Source organism: Pempheris klunzingeri, chromosome 16, assembly GCF_042242105.1.
Source record: "Pempheris klunzingeri isolate RE-2024b chromosome 16, fPemKlu1.hap1, whole genome shotgun sequence".
Taxonomy (NCBI): Eukaryota; Metazoa; Chordata; class Actinopteri; order Acropomatiformes; family Pempheridae; genus Pempheris; species Pempheris klunzingeri.
In genome coordinates, this window is record NC_092027.1 from 2,516,177 (window position 1) to 2,529,938 (window position 13,762).

General features: G+C 43.7%; 1 protein-coding gene across 1 annotated transcript; it reads right to left on the bottom strand.

The window, feature by feature from the left end:
* Positions 1 to 5,731: 5,731 nt before the first annotated feature.
* slc2a3a (solute carrier family 2 member 3a) lies at positions 5,732 to 13,129 on the bottom strand (the record flags this gene model as incomplete). The annotated part of the gene is made up of 9 exons (XM_070846018.1): positions 5,732 to 6,046; positions 6,221 to 6,424; positions 7,423 to 7,521; positions 7,606 to 7,710; positions 9,158 to 9,345; positions 10,782 to 10,944; positions 11,066 to 11,306; positions 12,138 to 12,298; positions 13,019 to 13,129. Coding segments are annotated over 9 exons (1,587 nt in total), but the record flags the coding sequence as incomplete, so codon positions are not given.
* Between the last annotated feature and the right edge of the window lie 633 nt (positions 13,130 to 13,762).

Genomic DNA, 13,762 nt, shown 5'->3' on the forward strand with positions numbered 1-13,762 from the left:
CAACGCCTCCTTTCTCCGCTGCTCTGCCTTTTCCGGCGCGACGGGATGACGGAGCAGCAGGACGGAGAGAGGGGGACCTGCAGCCCGGAGAGAGGGGGACCTGCAGCCCGGAGAGAGGGGGACCCGCAGCCCGGAGAGAGGGGGACCCGCAGCCCGGAGAGAGGGGGACCTGCAGCCCGGTGTGGCCACGGCAGCACCGGACCTCCCGGAGCACCTCTGCGCCCTTTGTCTCCAAAGGTGCCACACAGCCCAAACCCAGTGGAGAAGGTGTTAAAGGCCAAACATATGAGCCACGATTACAGTAACATTAAAATCACCTGAATATTAAAAAGAAAATGTAAATATTACCTGATCCATACAGTCCTACCATATCTGCAGAAACATGATTATATTTATATTATATTATATTATTTGGTGTAATCCCAACATTTGTTATATCACCCTCAGATCCTAAAGCACCATGCATGTGGTCAAAAACAGCTGAATATATATATAAAAACATCAAAACAACATGTCAGACAGATTTTTTAAAAAAGAAGCATTTGGTTAAATGAAATATATCAAGATGGAGACAAAGGGGGACAAACACTGGAAGCTCTCATCTAAGGGGGACAGTTCAGTCATAAAACCAGACAATAAAACCATCATAGTGTCGTATAGTAAATATAATACTGATGTTATTGTTTGACTGCAAAACCTATAAAAACGCGAATTACTAAAAAAAACTTTTTTCAGATTTATCTGAGACTTTTGGTCCAAATAATTCTGGGTCCTACACTTCCCATAATGCAGCTCCATCCTCTTTTGTTAGACTGTGGTTAAAGTCAAATCTGCAGTTAAACTGAACCAGAAACAATAAAATGTACTGATGTAAAAGCCTGAAGTGGTGGTTTATAGATGATCACTTATTAGTAGTAAGTATTTTTTTAAGAAACACTCTTGGAAAGCATTCACACCACGTCTTGTTACATGATGAATATTTTATTTAACAACATTATATCTGGTATGTACAGTACAAACACAAGTGAAACCAAAACAGCTGGGGTGCATCACCGGTGTGGCACAGAGAAGCTACATGTCACCTGCTCAGCTCACTTCCATCACATCACATCACATCACATCACATCACATCACAGACTCTGGACTTCATCACCCAAAACTCATTAGCAGTGACATTCGAGGCCCCTAAACATGCTGTGAATGTCATTTTTAGTTTCTCCAGCGTCCAAATTCTCATGTGCACTATTCTGTTTTACCTCAGGTGTGGTGTGGATCGCAGCACCTGGTGGAGAAACAATTAAGTTCATTAAGTGAGCGAGCAAGAGAGCGACACGTCTGACGCACAGAAGCCGAGGAGAGCTGTTCACAAACACACACACATATTGAATAACAGTCTGTGGATGAGATGAGAGTGTGTGAGAGATGCAGCGAGGCACAGAGAGCAGACTTACAGTACATGATACTCAAACATACAGTACATTTATTTACACAGTTATATCACACAGATCGGGACCAAACAATAGAAATAAGACCACAGCAGCCAAAGCATGTTGGCGAGACGCTTTTCTTCCTGTCAGATTCAAGTCTGTGACAACACACGATTGGTTTTAGAGACGGTTTATCGTACAGTAGCTTGGATATTTTGAAAAATGCCACGGCAACATCATTATTAGCGACAGGAAAGGACGACAATATGGCGGCCAAACACCTGACTCATCTACTATCAACAGCTCTGAGTGTAATCTGATTAGGCACACAGATAAAAATACATGGCTGTGGCTGTGAGCGTTGAGAAAGACATGAGGTGAAAATGAAAGAGAGGAGCCGGTAGACACACAGAGGGGGTAATAAAATGTGCCAGGGGGCTATTTAAAGAGCAGCCTGGAAAGAGATTCCCTCCTCTGCAGAACGGACGTGTGCACCCCAAGAGAAAAGTAACTCCAACACAGGTACGACCGTGCAAGTCAACATATAAATAGTACTCTTTTACAAAATATATATTTACAAATGAATGCTAACACTCTCCTATCTTTGTACAGTGAGCGGAGGCTTTGCGTACATGTGCATAAAGTAAAAGGCGATGGTTTGGAGCAGTGTGCGCCCGGATCCACATGTTTGTTTCAAATCCTTTCTCTTCAGCTGTCACATAAACAAGTTTGTGTGACCTCGGGAGCGTTTGGTTCGTATGATCTGGGGGAAAAGTTGCCCAAAAATGCCAAAAAATATCCAATCTGCTTGTGTTAAATGCTCCCAAATCCCTCTAACACAACAAGGCTGCAACATGTTTCATTGGCAATCCCTGATTCATTTGTAAATGGGCAGTTTTAAACAAATCACATGAGTTTTTCCACCATGGTTCGGTGGGTGTGACTGCACCCTGGTGTCGGCCACTGAGCTGCACAGAAAACTGAAGCTCCTCGCATCAAAAGCAAATCCCTCCTGGTTAAAAGTGACATTCAGGCTTTCTTTACAAGGTTAAAGCATTTTTTAAAACTCATCTTCTTCACTTTTACATCTTGGGCAGCTTCGTTTAACCTCGGGGCTCAGAGAAAGATCATAGTGACGAGCCCAAATTGTGAAATCACAAGACGCAACCCCCCCCCACCCTCCCGACTGAGCAACAGAAAGCATTTTAAACCCATATTGGACTCAGGTTTGGTGAAGTTCAGTGTTAGTACCACATGGAAGGAGCAGTGTGGGTGTAGCCACAGACAGAAGTGGGACACTGGCATGAGAGGAGCGAACCGCACACCTCCCTCAGTGCAAACACAGCACGTCACTATCATCCACAAGTACAGCAATACACGACGAGCAGAATCGATCCTCTCACTGTGTGGAATATCCATCTTAACAAGCACTTTTAAACCACATCCAGTCAGTCTTGGGTCTATTTCCCACAACAAGGCGGTATCACTTCAATCACATGTCACACTTTTAGTTTAAATCATCCGACTTACTTGTCAAGATAAACATCTTTCCAGTGTGGCCACAAAAATAAATAATCCATAAATAAATAAATATGATCTCAAAGTGCAGCATGAGTGACTGGGACTGATAATCTAAAGTAATTCGGTCACTACAGGATATAGAAAATATACTTTGTGTCTTATACACTTATACACCAAACATACAATACAATGTTTGTAACACATGAATCTGTGAAGGTGGACGATGCTACACATGCCGAACTTTTCAGACGAAGCATCACAACGCAGACAAATAAAGCCAGAAACGGTCTGAGTTTAGTGGACGGACGCCGTCACGTGTTGGTGCGGCTCCAGATCCGACTCATGAACTAGAATTTAATAGCAGATTTAGACTACTGGTCTTGGCTTTCTGGTTGACTTCATTATCATATATATATATATATAGTTTACTAAAAGCTGCAGGATGTCGTCACAGCACAATTCTACATTTCATTATTAAGGAACTACTGCTACTCTTGGCAGGACTGAAAAGCAGAGTGGCAGCTGACTGAAAAAGTAAAACAAGTTTCTCACTATTCAAAGTCCGAAGTTTCCTTCAGAGCGTTTGGGCTTTGAATGTCACACACATGATTTTTTTAAAACACATTCTTCATGTTGGATCACAACACACATGGAGCACGTTACATCTGAAGGTTTTACTCCAAAATGCTTTTTCCATTTTCAAGAAAAAAAGAAATGTTGACTTGGCAGCAGATTGTAGTTTTTGTTCTTAAAAAAAAGAAGAAGTCAGTTGAAGTGTGCTCACTGGTTTAAAGCCCAGTGAGACAAAAGACACAAAACAAAAAGAAATAATGAACGTTTTTCTTCTTTAAGACCAAAGATGACGACAGTTGTCTTTGCTAAACAGGTGAAATCAGCTAAATTACATAACTTAGCATTCAGGTGGTAACAAGACTTCATTATATCAGCGTCCTCGTCACATAGATTTTACCTTTTAGATTTAGAAAATCAAAGCAGATTCGCTCCAAGTCCTAAAACCTAATGTCACGCTGTTACTCATGTGATAAAAGTTTCCTCACATTATCGTGGCGGTTAACACAGTTGAGTAGTCATAGCAGTCATTTCTGCCTTCGTGAAACCATGAAATAAAGCAACCAGATCAGTTCATCTGATAAAACAACCGAAGACATTCAGATCATTTGGTCTTCCACTAAAACGCTATTAGCACTTCCCCTTGAGTTGTCTCTGTACGCTGTCAGCTCCTACATTGTTTAAGTTATGTGATTGCACATTTAATACAACTCTTATCTATTCTACTAACAGCTCGGCCAGATATACGCTCAGTTAAATACAGCTTTAAGAATTCTAATTCTGTTGGTGTAAAGCGCTGCAGTGCTCGATGACTGCGATATAAGTGATCTGGTGATCACTTCGCCGCGTGTCTGGTTAACAAAGTGCATCTAAATACAGATCTCTGAGCTCCTCTTCATGGGACGTACAGTAGGTTTACTCCACCAGATCAGGTACAGCTCACTACGGACCCTTTAGACTTTTCTGGAAAGCATTACGATTCTAAATTAGCTTTAGTGCATCGTAACTATATACTTTATACAAAAATTAAATACTCTTCTCTTCAACAGAAAAATATACATTGCACGTTACCCTACTGTAATCTACATGTGTAAAACAATGCAGCCAACATGTCCTCGTCCACAGGCCTGTCACTCAAAAGACCCTCCAGCAGAGCCTTGATCCACAAGACATGGCAACAAATAAATATCTATTTGTCTCTATATATTTGCATATTAATAAATCAAAATAGAAATCAAACCAAGAACGAGTTCATGGAAAGTTTTCTGTCACAAAATTCTCTGTGAACAGGAAATTTTGTTTGTTTGGAGGAAAAGTTCAACTTCATCACCTGAAAACCCGAAAACAAGCGGGACCAGCTCCTAAAACCACAGAGGAGGGTGCTGATTTAAGTTTTCCCACCCTGAATTTAACCACTAGAGGAAACTCGTTTGAAGTTACAGGTTCCCACCAGGTGGCAATTAACCTTCAGTACTTTGGCAATGCTTAAAAACAGTTTCTCAGCTTCAACAGCTGAGGCACTGATTTAAAAAATCCCTTCTTGGACCTGCGAACACTTCCGAAAAACAAAAATAGATAGAACACAATTGAATATTCCTACATGAAAACACAGCTACAAAGTCATATTGCACTAAAATATCCACTATAACAGGAATACTTGGGAAAAAAATGTGCATCAACGCTATCTGTGTCACCTCACGTACACCACATGGACCTGAACACGTCTGGAAACACCTGTACACCTGAACCAAAGCTGTGCCGCCGTCAGCACACTCTGCTTCTAGTCTGCAGCGATGGACACTTAAACTTAAGAGGTCCCGTTCAGACAAACTGTGTCTGCTGGAAAAGTGTCGTCCTGACTGTCCTGAAAAAGACTCACCCTTGTCATGAGTATAGCTTAATTCCTAGGAATGTACAGTAGCGTTAATCTGAAGTATTGTACAGTGACTTCTTCCCCTCCACAGTTGAGGAAGGGAGGATTTAAACGAAAGGATCGTAGGAAATGTCCCGTGAAAATAAGACGTCTAAGGAGTTATTGTGAAAGCAGAAAGCATGACCTTTTAGAGGTCAAAGCCTGTAATGTTCTTCTCAGTAAGTCTATTATAAAATTATGATAATTAACTACAATTTACAGTATTTTTGAAACTTCTGTGATTCTTCCTTCATTTCTACCCCCCCCCCCTTCACCCATTAAAACTTTGTCTGCAGCTGCTCTACACACTCTCCTGCACTGTGGAGTTTGATTTATCCTCAAGAGGCGCGCTTTCAGCTGCAGAGGGTGGAGCCGCTGCCGACGCCTCCACCAGCGGGACCTTCTCCTTCACCGGGGAGGCGGGAAGCGTCACCGCGGTGCTGGCGGTGGCGGGAGGGTCGTCAGCAGACGAGCTGGGAGGAGGGCCGCCGCTGAAGCAGCGGGCGATCTCGTCGAAAGTCTTGCCCTTCGTCTCGGGGACTTTAATGAATGTGAAGATGAAAAAGAGGATGAGGAAGCCGGTGAAGATGAGGAACACCCAAGGCCCGCACACCTCCTGTGGAGACGAGATGGGAGGGTTCAGTGTTCTCATGCTGTAACTGAATATGATCTTTAGTAATGTTTCTATTTCTATATATGATAGAGAGTGACAGGAAAACACAAAGGAACAAAACTCCTGTAGAAAGAAATGAGGAAGTAGTCCAAGCTAAACCCGAAGCTCTTCCCTTACCACTAGTTTGGGGAAGCTCACTCCAACCAGGAAGTTGGACGTCCAATTGCAGCAGCCGGCCACAGCCATGGCCGCCGGACGGGGCCCCTGGGAGAACAGCTCGGCCACAATGAACCACGGGATTGGACCGGGGCCCAGCTCAAACATAGCCACAAACAGCATGATAGCCAAGATGGCCACGTAGCTCATCGCCGGAATGTCTTTCTGCTCAGATCGAAGGGAAAAGGAGAGAGGGAAGCATCAGACAGTGACATTTACTACGTGCTCACTGATTTAACGAACAGTTGGTGAATGAGGATAAATCATTAAATCTGCTGGGAGACTTTCTAATCAAGTGAAATAGTTGCACCCTGTGGCAAAAAGACATAACTGTAATGTACTGCATACAGAACGGGATGTTTTGATGTATTGCATAATTGAAAAGGGGCGCTGGAAGAAGATTAGGGGTGGCTAATATAATCAGCTGAGCTCTACAGAGTGCTTTAGCTTCTTTCAGCTCTGATGGCCTGCAACTCTACAGTTCTGGTTCACCCTCAGCTGCTCATCATCCTCACTTCCAGCTGCAGAAGCTGTTTTTAGCAGACAAGCTCTGATAAACCCACTGCACCCGCCATTAAATGGCAGACAGGCAAAATTAATAACCAGCTGGTGAACACAGTGCAGCTTTTAGCAGCCATGGAACCAGATATTTCCCTCAGGAGATGGACCTGATCATCCATCCATCCATCGTCTATACCGCTTATCGTTAAGGGCCGCTCCTTTTGCTGAATTTGGGAATTAAAATTGTTGAACAGAGAACAATATCAGACTGAAGGAACATTTTTAAAGTGATCCAACAATATATTTACCGCATGTTTCATGAGGGAGTTTAAAGCTAAGTACACTGCTGGAGAACCGCTGTGCTTTGTATATATTTTACACAAATATTTCAATTTTATTTGTAATTATCTTACATTTCACTGTGGCGAGTTCCAGAGGTCACAGGAAACAAGACTTTCATCTGGTGTTACGTTGTTTTTTGAAGTCTAACATTAGTTTATTAGGCTCTTTCTGGTGTAACTGTGGTCCTGCATACATTGTACGCTAGTTGTTTTATTCTGACGTCTGTATTTGTCATTGTATTTGTGCGTGCAGATCATATAGTTTGGTTTAGAGGAGGCAACACGTGGTTCTCTTCACCACGGTGACAGCACTGAACTCACCAGCAGGAGGGAGATGGTCATGATCAGAGCACTGAACGCCATTCCTCCCAGTCCCAGGAGGTGCAGAGTCCTCCGTCCTGCCTTCTCCACCAGGAAGAGCTGGAGGACAGACACAGCGATGATGTGCTGCTGCACACACACACACACACACACACACAAGCAGGAAGCGTTGATGTCACTCACAGAGACGACGGTGAAGATGGTGTTGACGATGCCGGCTCCGATGGTGGCGAAGATGGGCTGCTTCACACCAGCTGTCTGAAAGATCCCTGTCGAGTAGTAGAACACCTGAGGGACGGATGAGATGGAGGAGGAAAATGTTCCAATTATATTTGAATAACGGTGCATTCATGTGCTCAACAACTCAGAGAGTCTGTGAACATTTTAGCACACGACTCTCACATCACACGTGCAGAAACATGGCGGCTGAAAGCACGTGTTTTTATTCTGATGGTAAAAAAAAAACTATTTAACAATTTACACATTGCGCATCAGTTCTTTCCTCACATGTAATGTCTCATCTGGTATTAAGGTTGTAACCCAGAACAATTAGAAACGTTATTTATTAGCATTAACCCTGATAATAAAGCACATGAGGAAGTCTGGGACTGAATCACTCTGTAACATTAAGCTTCAAACGGCTTCCCAACACTTAAAGAGCAGCACTTCGTGTTATAGAAGCTACTAAAATGTAATCATGGTGGGGGGATGTAACATTTCTCAGTGACCCAGTTGGACAAAGTAACACAGTGACCTTTTATATTCTCGCTGATTAGTGTGTGTTTGAGTTATAACAGAGCCTCATTGTCCCTCTACTCTCATTTATGTGTGTTATACAGTTATGTATAGAGCCTCATCTCGGAGGAACAGTCTGAGGTTCATCCAGAAGCCAGTCCTGTAGAATAAATGATTCTGTTTTTAAACTTCTCTTTGCAATGTGAACATTCAAATATAACAAGTTTGTTTTTCTTCAGTGGTAAATCAAATCAAATCAGTTCATCCAAAGTGTTTTACAGCTCACACAGAGGAAAACAATTCCTAATTTTGGGGCAGTGATAGAGACGGATGTGTCCCCATAACACTCTCAGGACCTTGTACACAAAAATGAGGACTTTAAAATGTTGCTTTAATGTTGAAATTGCTGCTGTACGTGGAATATTTACTGCAGTAGTGAGTGTTGTGTGTTTCTATGACATTATGTTTGTCCATCCATCCCATTCTCAGCTCTCAGGAACACCTCGAGGATGTTTCTTCAAATTTGGCAACAAACGTCCACTTAGATAGACACATAGATGAGATTTAGGTGGTCGGAGGTTAAAGGTCACTGTGACCTCAAAAAAGTCAAGAATTCAAATGCTGATTGTGACAGAATTTCACACACATATCTAACAGGGTGAAATGATGAAGTGGTGATATTCTATATCCAAAAGGTCAGAGGTCAGCTTCACTGTGAAATCATAATGTTCTGCCGTTATTCAACACCATAACTACGGAGCAGACTGTGACCATGTTTCACATTTAGCCAGACGCTGAACTGGTGACACTAATCTTGGGTCTGGATGGACGTGAATGTAAACTGGGAGTTGATGGTTTTAATTTAGGCCACAGAATGAGTGGTACATTATCAGGGCAACAACGAATGGAGATCCAAGTAAGCAATAAATACATGTAGGTGTGTGTGTGTGTGTGTGTGTGTGTGTGTGTGTGTGTGTGTGTGTGTGTGTGTGAGACTCACAGCGTTGATCCCTGACAGCTGCTGGGAGAGCTGCAGCATGACGGCGATGAGGAGCGGCTGTCGATACGAGGCCGAGCGGAAGAGCTCGGGGATGGTCACCTTCTTCTCCATGGCCATCTTAGCGCTCTCCTCCTTCATCTCCTGCAGGTCTTTGCTCACATCCTCGCTGCCTCGCAGACGCACCAGGGCTGTCCGCAGAAGGAGGAGTGGATGGGTAAATGCTCTACGGCCATTTTGGCTTTACAGTAGCAGTGAGAGAGTCATTTATGTTTAATTCAGTTATTCTCAAGTGAAAATAAATAACTGATGTCTTTACAAAGAGCCCTGGTGTAAACAAATGTTTTACTTGGACTCTTAAGTGTAGTGAATAACTAAACTTATCTGTTTTAACATTTAACATTTAAAGCCACTGTATGAAAGCATCTTTGTGCTTCTAGTGGTTTAAAATGCTGAGCCTGTGATGGAAATATCCACAGTGTGACCTCAGACATGTCACCCCCCCCCATCTCATGTCTTTCCTCGTCTCTTGACACTGGATATTATCAAAGTAAGACTCAAAAGGCACCAAAGCTGTGGCACCCTCCGGTGGTGGTATCAGAGAAGACAACGTGACGGACATCGGTGCACGCCGCCGACCCCCCTGCCCTCCTCCGACCCCACAGATCTGATCATGAATTGGCTGAAACCAAAAACTACACCAGTGTTCAGCTGGATTGGCTCATCTCTCCACAAACAAACTTTGTGAGCTTTCTCATCTCAGGCTGAAGGTGTGCATTAATCTTTTAGTCCATACAGTAAACCGTAATCACTTTAAAGTCGTTTCAGGTTTGTTCTCTCTGGAGAGCAAAGAACTTTTACTGTCTGTGACGAAAACTATCCAGAAAGTCTGCAGTGATCTCTGTGACTTCCACAAGCAGCTCAGAATGACCGGACCTGCCGAGCATATTTTTATAATTGATTGTTTTATTAATGAATGTTGACAAGAGAGAGAGAGAGAGAGCAGCTATAACGCCACAGACACAGTGATGCAGCTCGAGCCTTGTGTTTGCTTTTGTTTGTGTCAGCTGAGACGCGTGAAGGAGAAGTGGGTCAGCGCCTCCGAGTCGACCCTGACAGGATACGTGTTGAGCAGCTGCCAAAACCTTCTGTCCGTTCAAGGACTCTTCTCTCCGAACTAAAACATCACCCTGACTCGCCTGATCTCCCTGATTTATCTTTGCCCCTCAGTCTTTCCTTTCTCCCTCCTTGATCTTTCTGTTTAGTCACACTTCTTCTCTCCTTCGCTCTCACTTCTTCCTTCCTTTCTGCTGCTCTGCCTCTCGTACATTTTTCACGCTACAGTAACTTGCATGACTGAAGTAGCTCCACTGGTCTTAGCAGTTGTAGTGACGTTGACAGAAGCTTGTCTGTGAAGAGCTGCAGCAGAAATATCAACATTTTTGAGAGAAGAACTGCTCGTAATATTGTTATTTGTATAAGTAAAACAAGTAATATGGTAGTAGTAGTAGTAGTAGAAGAGGTTGTAGTATTGTAGTAGCAGCAGTCTTAGTGACAGAGGCAGTGGTTACAACAGAAGTAGCATCATTTGAGCAGTGATAGGGGTAGTAGGGGTAGAAGTGGGTACCTTTGCGTGCCTGCTCCTCCTGTTTAAGGTTGATGAGCAGGAAGCGAGGGCTCTCTGGACAGAAGGGCAGCAGGATGCACTGCAGCACGGCAGGGACCACAGTGAGGGCCAGCAGCAAGGGCCACAGCTTGGCCGAGCCCAGCAGAGCCTCCAGACCAAAGATCTAAACACCGAGAGGCCACAGCAGCTGGGTTAGGTTTGTCACGTTGTATAACTTCCCTGTGACGGCGCTCAGCTCTGTATTTTCTGGCTAATGAATCGTGAACTCTGTTTCTCCCGCTAACCTGAGCGATCAGGATGCCCACCACCACGCCGAGCTGGTGAAGAGTGCCGAAGGCTCCGCGGAGGGGAGTGGGTGACACCTCGCCCACATACATGGGAGTCAGGCCGGTGAAGAGCCCGCAGAACAGGCCGATGACGAGGCGACCGGCGATCACCATCTCATAGGACGAGCAGATGGTGGAGAAGCCCATGAGGAGGCCGCCGATCACGGCCAGACAGTTCACCAGGAACATGGAGCGGCGCCTGTGGCAACAACATGGTTTTAATGTAGTTTAGTAGGTCAGAGAAAGCTTCAGTGTGGAGAGAGGGAGGCTGAGAGCAGCTGAGAGGTTTGTGGTTGAGGAAGATAAAATATCAGGAAATCTGTTTTCTGTCAACTGTGCTTTTGTCTGGTGTGAAGAATATCTCATTAGCTGCATCTGTTTAACGGAATAAGTCGACATTTTGGGGACAACATTTAAAAAACCAACACCTTCTCCCCCAAGTCTGCGTGTTAATTAGGGAACTAGAGCAGGAGGCACTTAGCTTAGCTTAGCATAAAGGCTGGAAGAAAGAAAATACACCCATGAACACATCTTAAGATGAGTTATTAACACAGTGGTTGTTTAATCTGACTCAAGCAGAACTGAAAACCTGAATGACTTTTGGACAAGTTCTTTCTTTGACAAGTTCAGAATAGTGGAAAAGGCTGAATGTATCTCCACTGTGAACCATCGAGTTCTTTAACCGTATGTGGAAAACACAGTGAGGTCAAAACAACAGCCTCAGCGTGGAGAGAAAAAAGCCTGGTGGTTTGAGGCCGAGAGGCAAATGGAGGAATGAAACAACTCTATGGGGAACATTAGAGCCGAGCAGTGGACTCAAGACAGATTCGCTTCATAAACTCCATTAGGAGTAATGGCTTGTGACAGTTATGCTGAAATGCACAGAGCCATTAAAGGAGAAACAAAACACTCAGAGCACAGAGCTACTTCATATAGGCATTGAATATTTCCCAAAATAGTCTCTGCTGAAACCTGAGAATTAAAGGTGACAATCCTCACTTTGGTCATATTGTACAAATTTCATTCCCACCTGCCAAAGCGGTCCGCCATGACACCCACGCTGAAGGAGCCCACCATGCCGCCCACACTAAAGATGGCCACGGCGACGCTCCACACGATGGTGCACACCCCCGGACTGATGGGCTCACCGTAACGCTCCATCCAGGTGTCGTTGAAGAAAGATTTTAGTTTCTGATGGCGACAGATGAATAAAAAAAAAAGATGAAGGGAAGAGAAGCTCAAACTTTCACCAAGTCACTAAACCTCAGCTAACCCTAACCCTAGCTGTACTAACTCCTAAAGTGTGAGTTAAAGGAATAGTTCAACATTTTGGAAACTATAATTATTTGTTTTCTTTCTACCAAAACCTCTAAAGCTATTTAACCACATGTTTATTGTACAGATCAATAATCAGTGAGTTTTTGAGGGTCTTGAGGGACAGCTGGTCTCCTGCTTCAGCTCTTTATGTTTTACTTATCCAGACTTGAACAGATATGAGCAGGTTGAATTTTCCCAAAATGTATTCAGCTGCCAAATTAGCAGTGATTAAATGGGTAAGTCTGAACATCTTTGCCTTTACATCTGTATTTGTAGAGTTTCATATTTAAAGTCACTCATCAAATCTGCTTAAATCGAAGCCTTGCAACAGAGACAACTCTCCTGGTTATAAGTTACAGCTGTAAACAGGCACTGATGGATCAGAGGACAAAACACTCTGAGTGCTGAGTGACTCATCACCATCTCTGTCTTATCTGGTTTGATTTGGTGTGAAGCATCACATGTTGACCCTCAGACATCTGGAGGCTACAGATCTACACACATTTACTACCACTGTTTGCAGCTTTAGCCTGGGGGGGGGGGTCTTGGATCTTGGCAACAAACACACTCCGATGTTAGAAACTGATCACCAACCTCCTCTGGAGCATTGATGACTCCAGTGTTGTAACCGAACTGCAGAGAGCCGATGACAGCGGTGCCCAGAGAGAACAGGAGAAAACCTGTTACCTGCTTTGGCTGCACAGAGGGGAGGAAGGAAGGAGGAGGAGGAGGAGGAGGAAATGTCAGGAGGAGGAAGAGGAAAAGAAGAAGGATGGAGAAAATGGAGACGAATGTGGAAATAAAAGCAGGGGTGGAGGAAGGAGAGACAGAGAGAGAGAGAGAGACGTAATAAATATGAAATCTGAGCTCATAATAAGATTTTCAACGACTGCAGACAGATGCAATAAAGCTGCTGTGCTGACGGCAGACAGGTCAGTGACACACACACACACACACACACACACACACACACAATAATATCAGGTATCACTACATACAGTCAATACATCCCACATGCAGCCACACAAGATTACTCATCATATTTAATCGGAAATCACTACGACTGATGCTACATCGGCTCTTTGTGGAATTCCTGTAAACATCAGAGTATTTATCCATAAATTATGAGTCAAATGACTTTAAAACCTACAAATAAAACGTCGAAAAGTGAGGTAAGACGTCCTTATCAACGCTAATGTACTGCGCTTGTATACATTTTGAGGTTTCAGCTGGATGAAGCAACGATCTCTGTGATCAACTGTTTTTATGACTTCTTGAACATAATCAGCTAAACGCAGATGAAATTCAATACTGGCGCCGTCCACCTGCTCCTGTTTC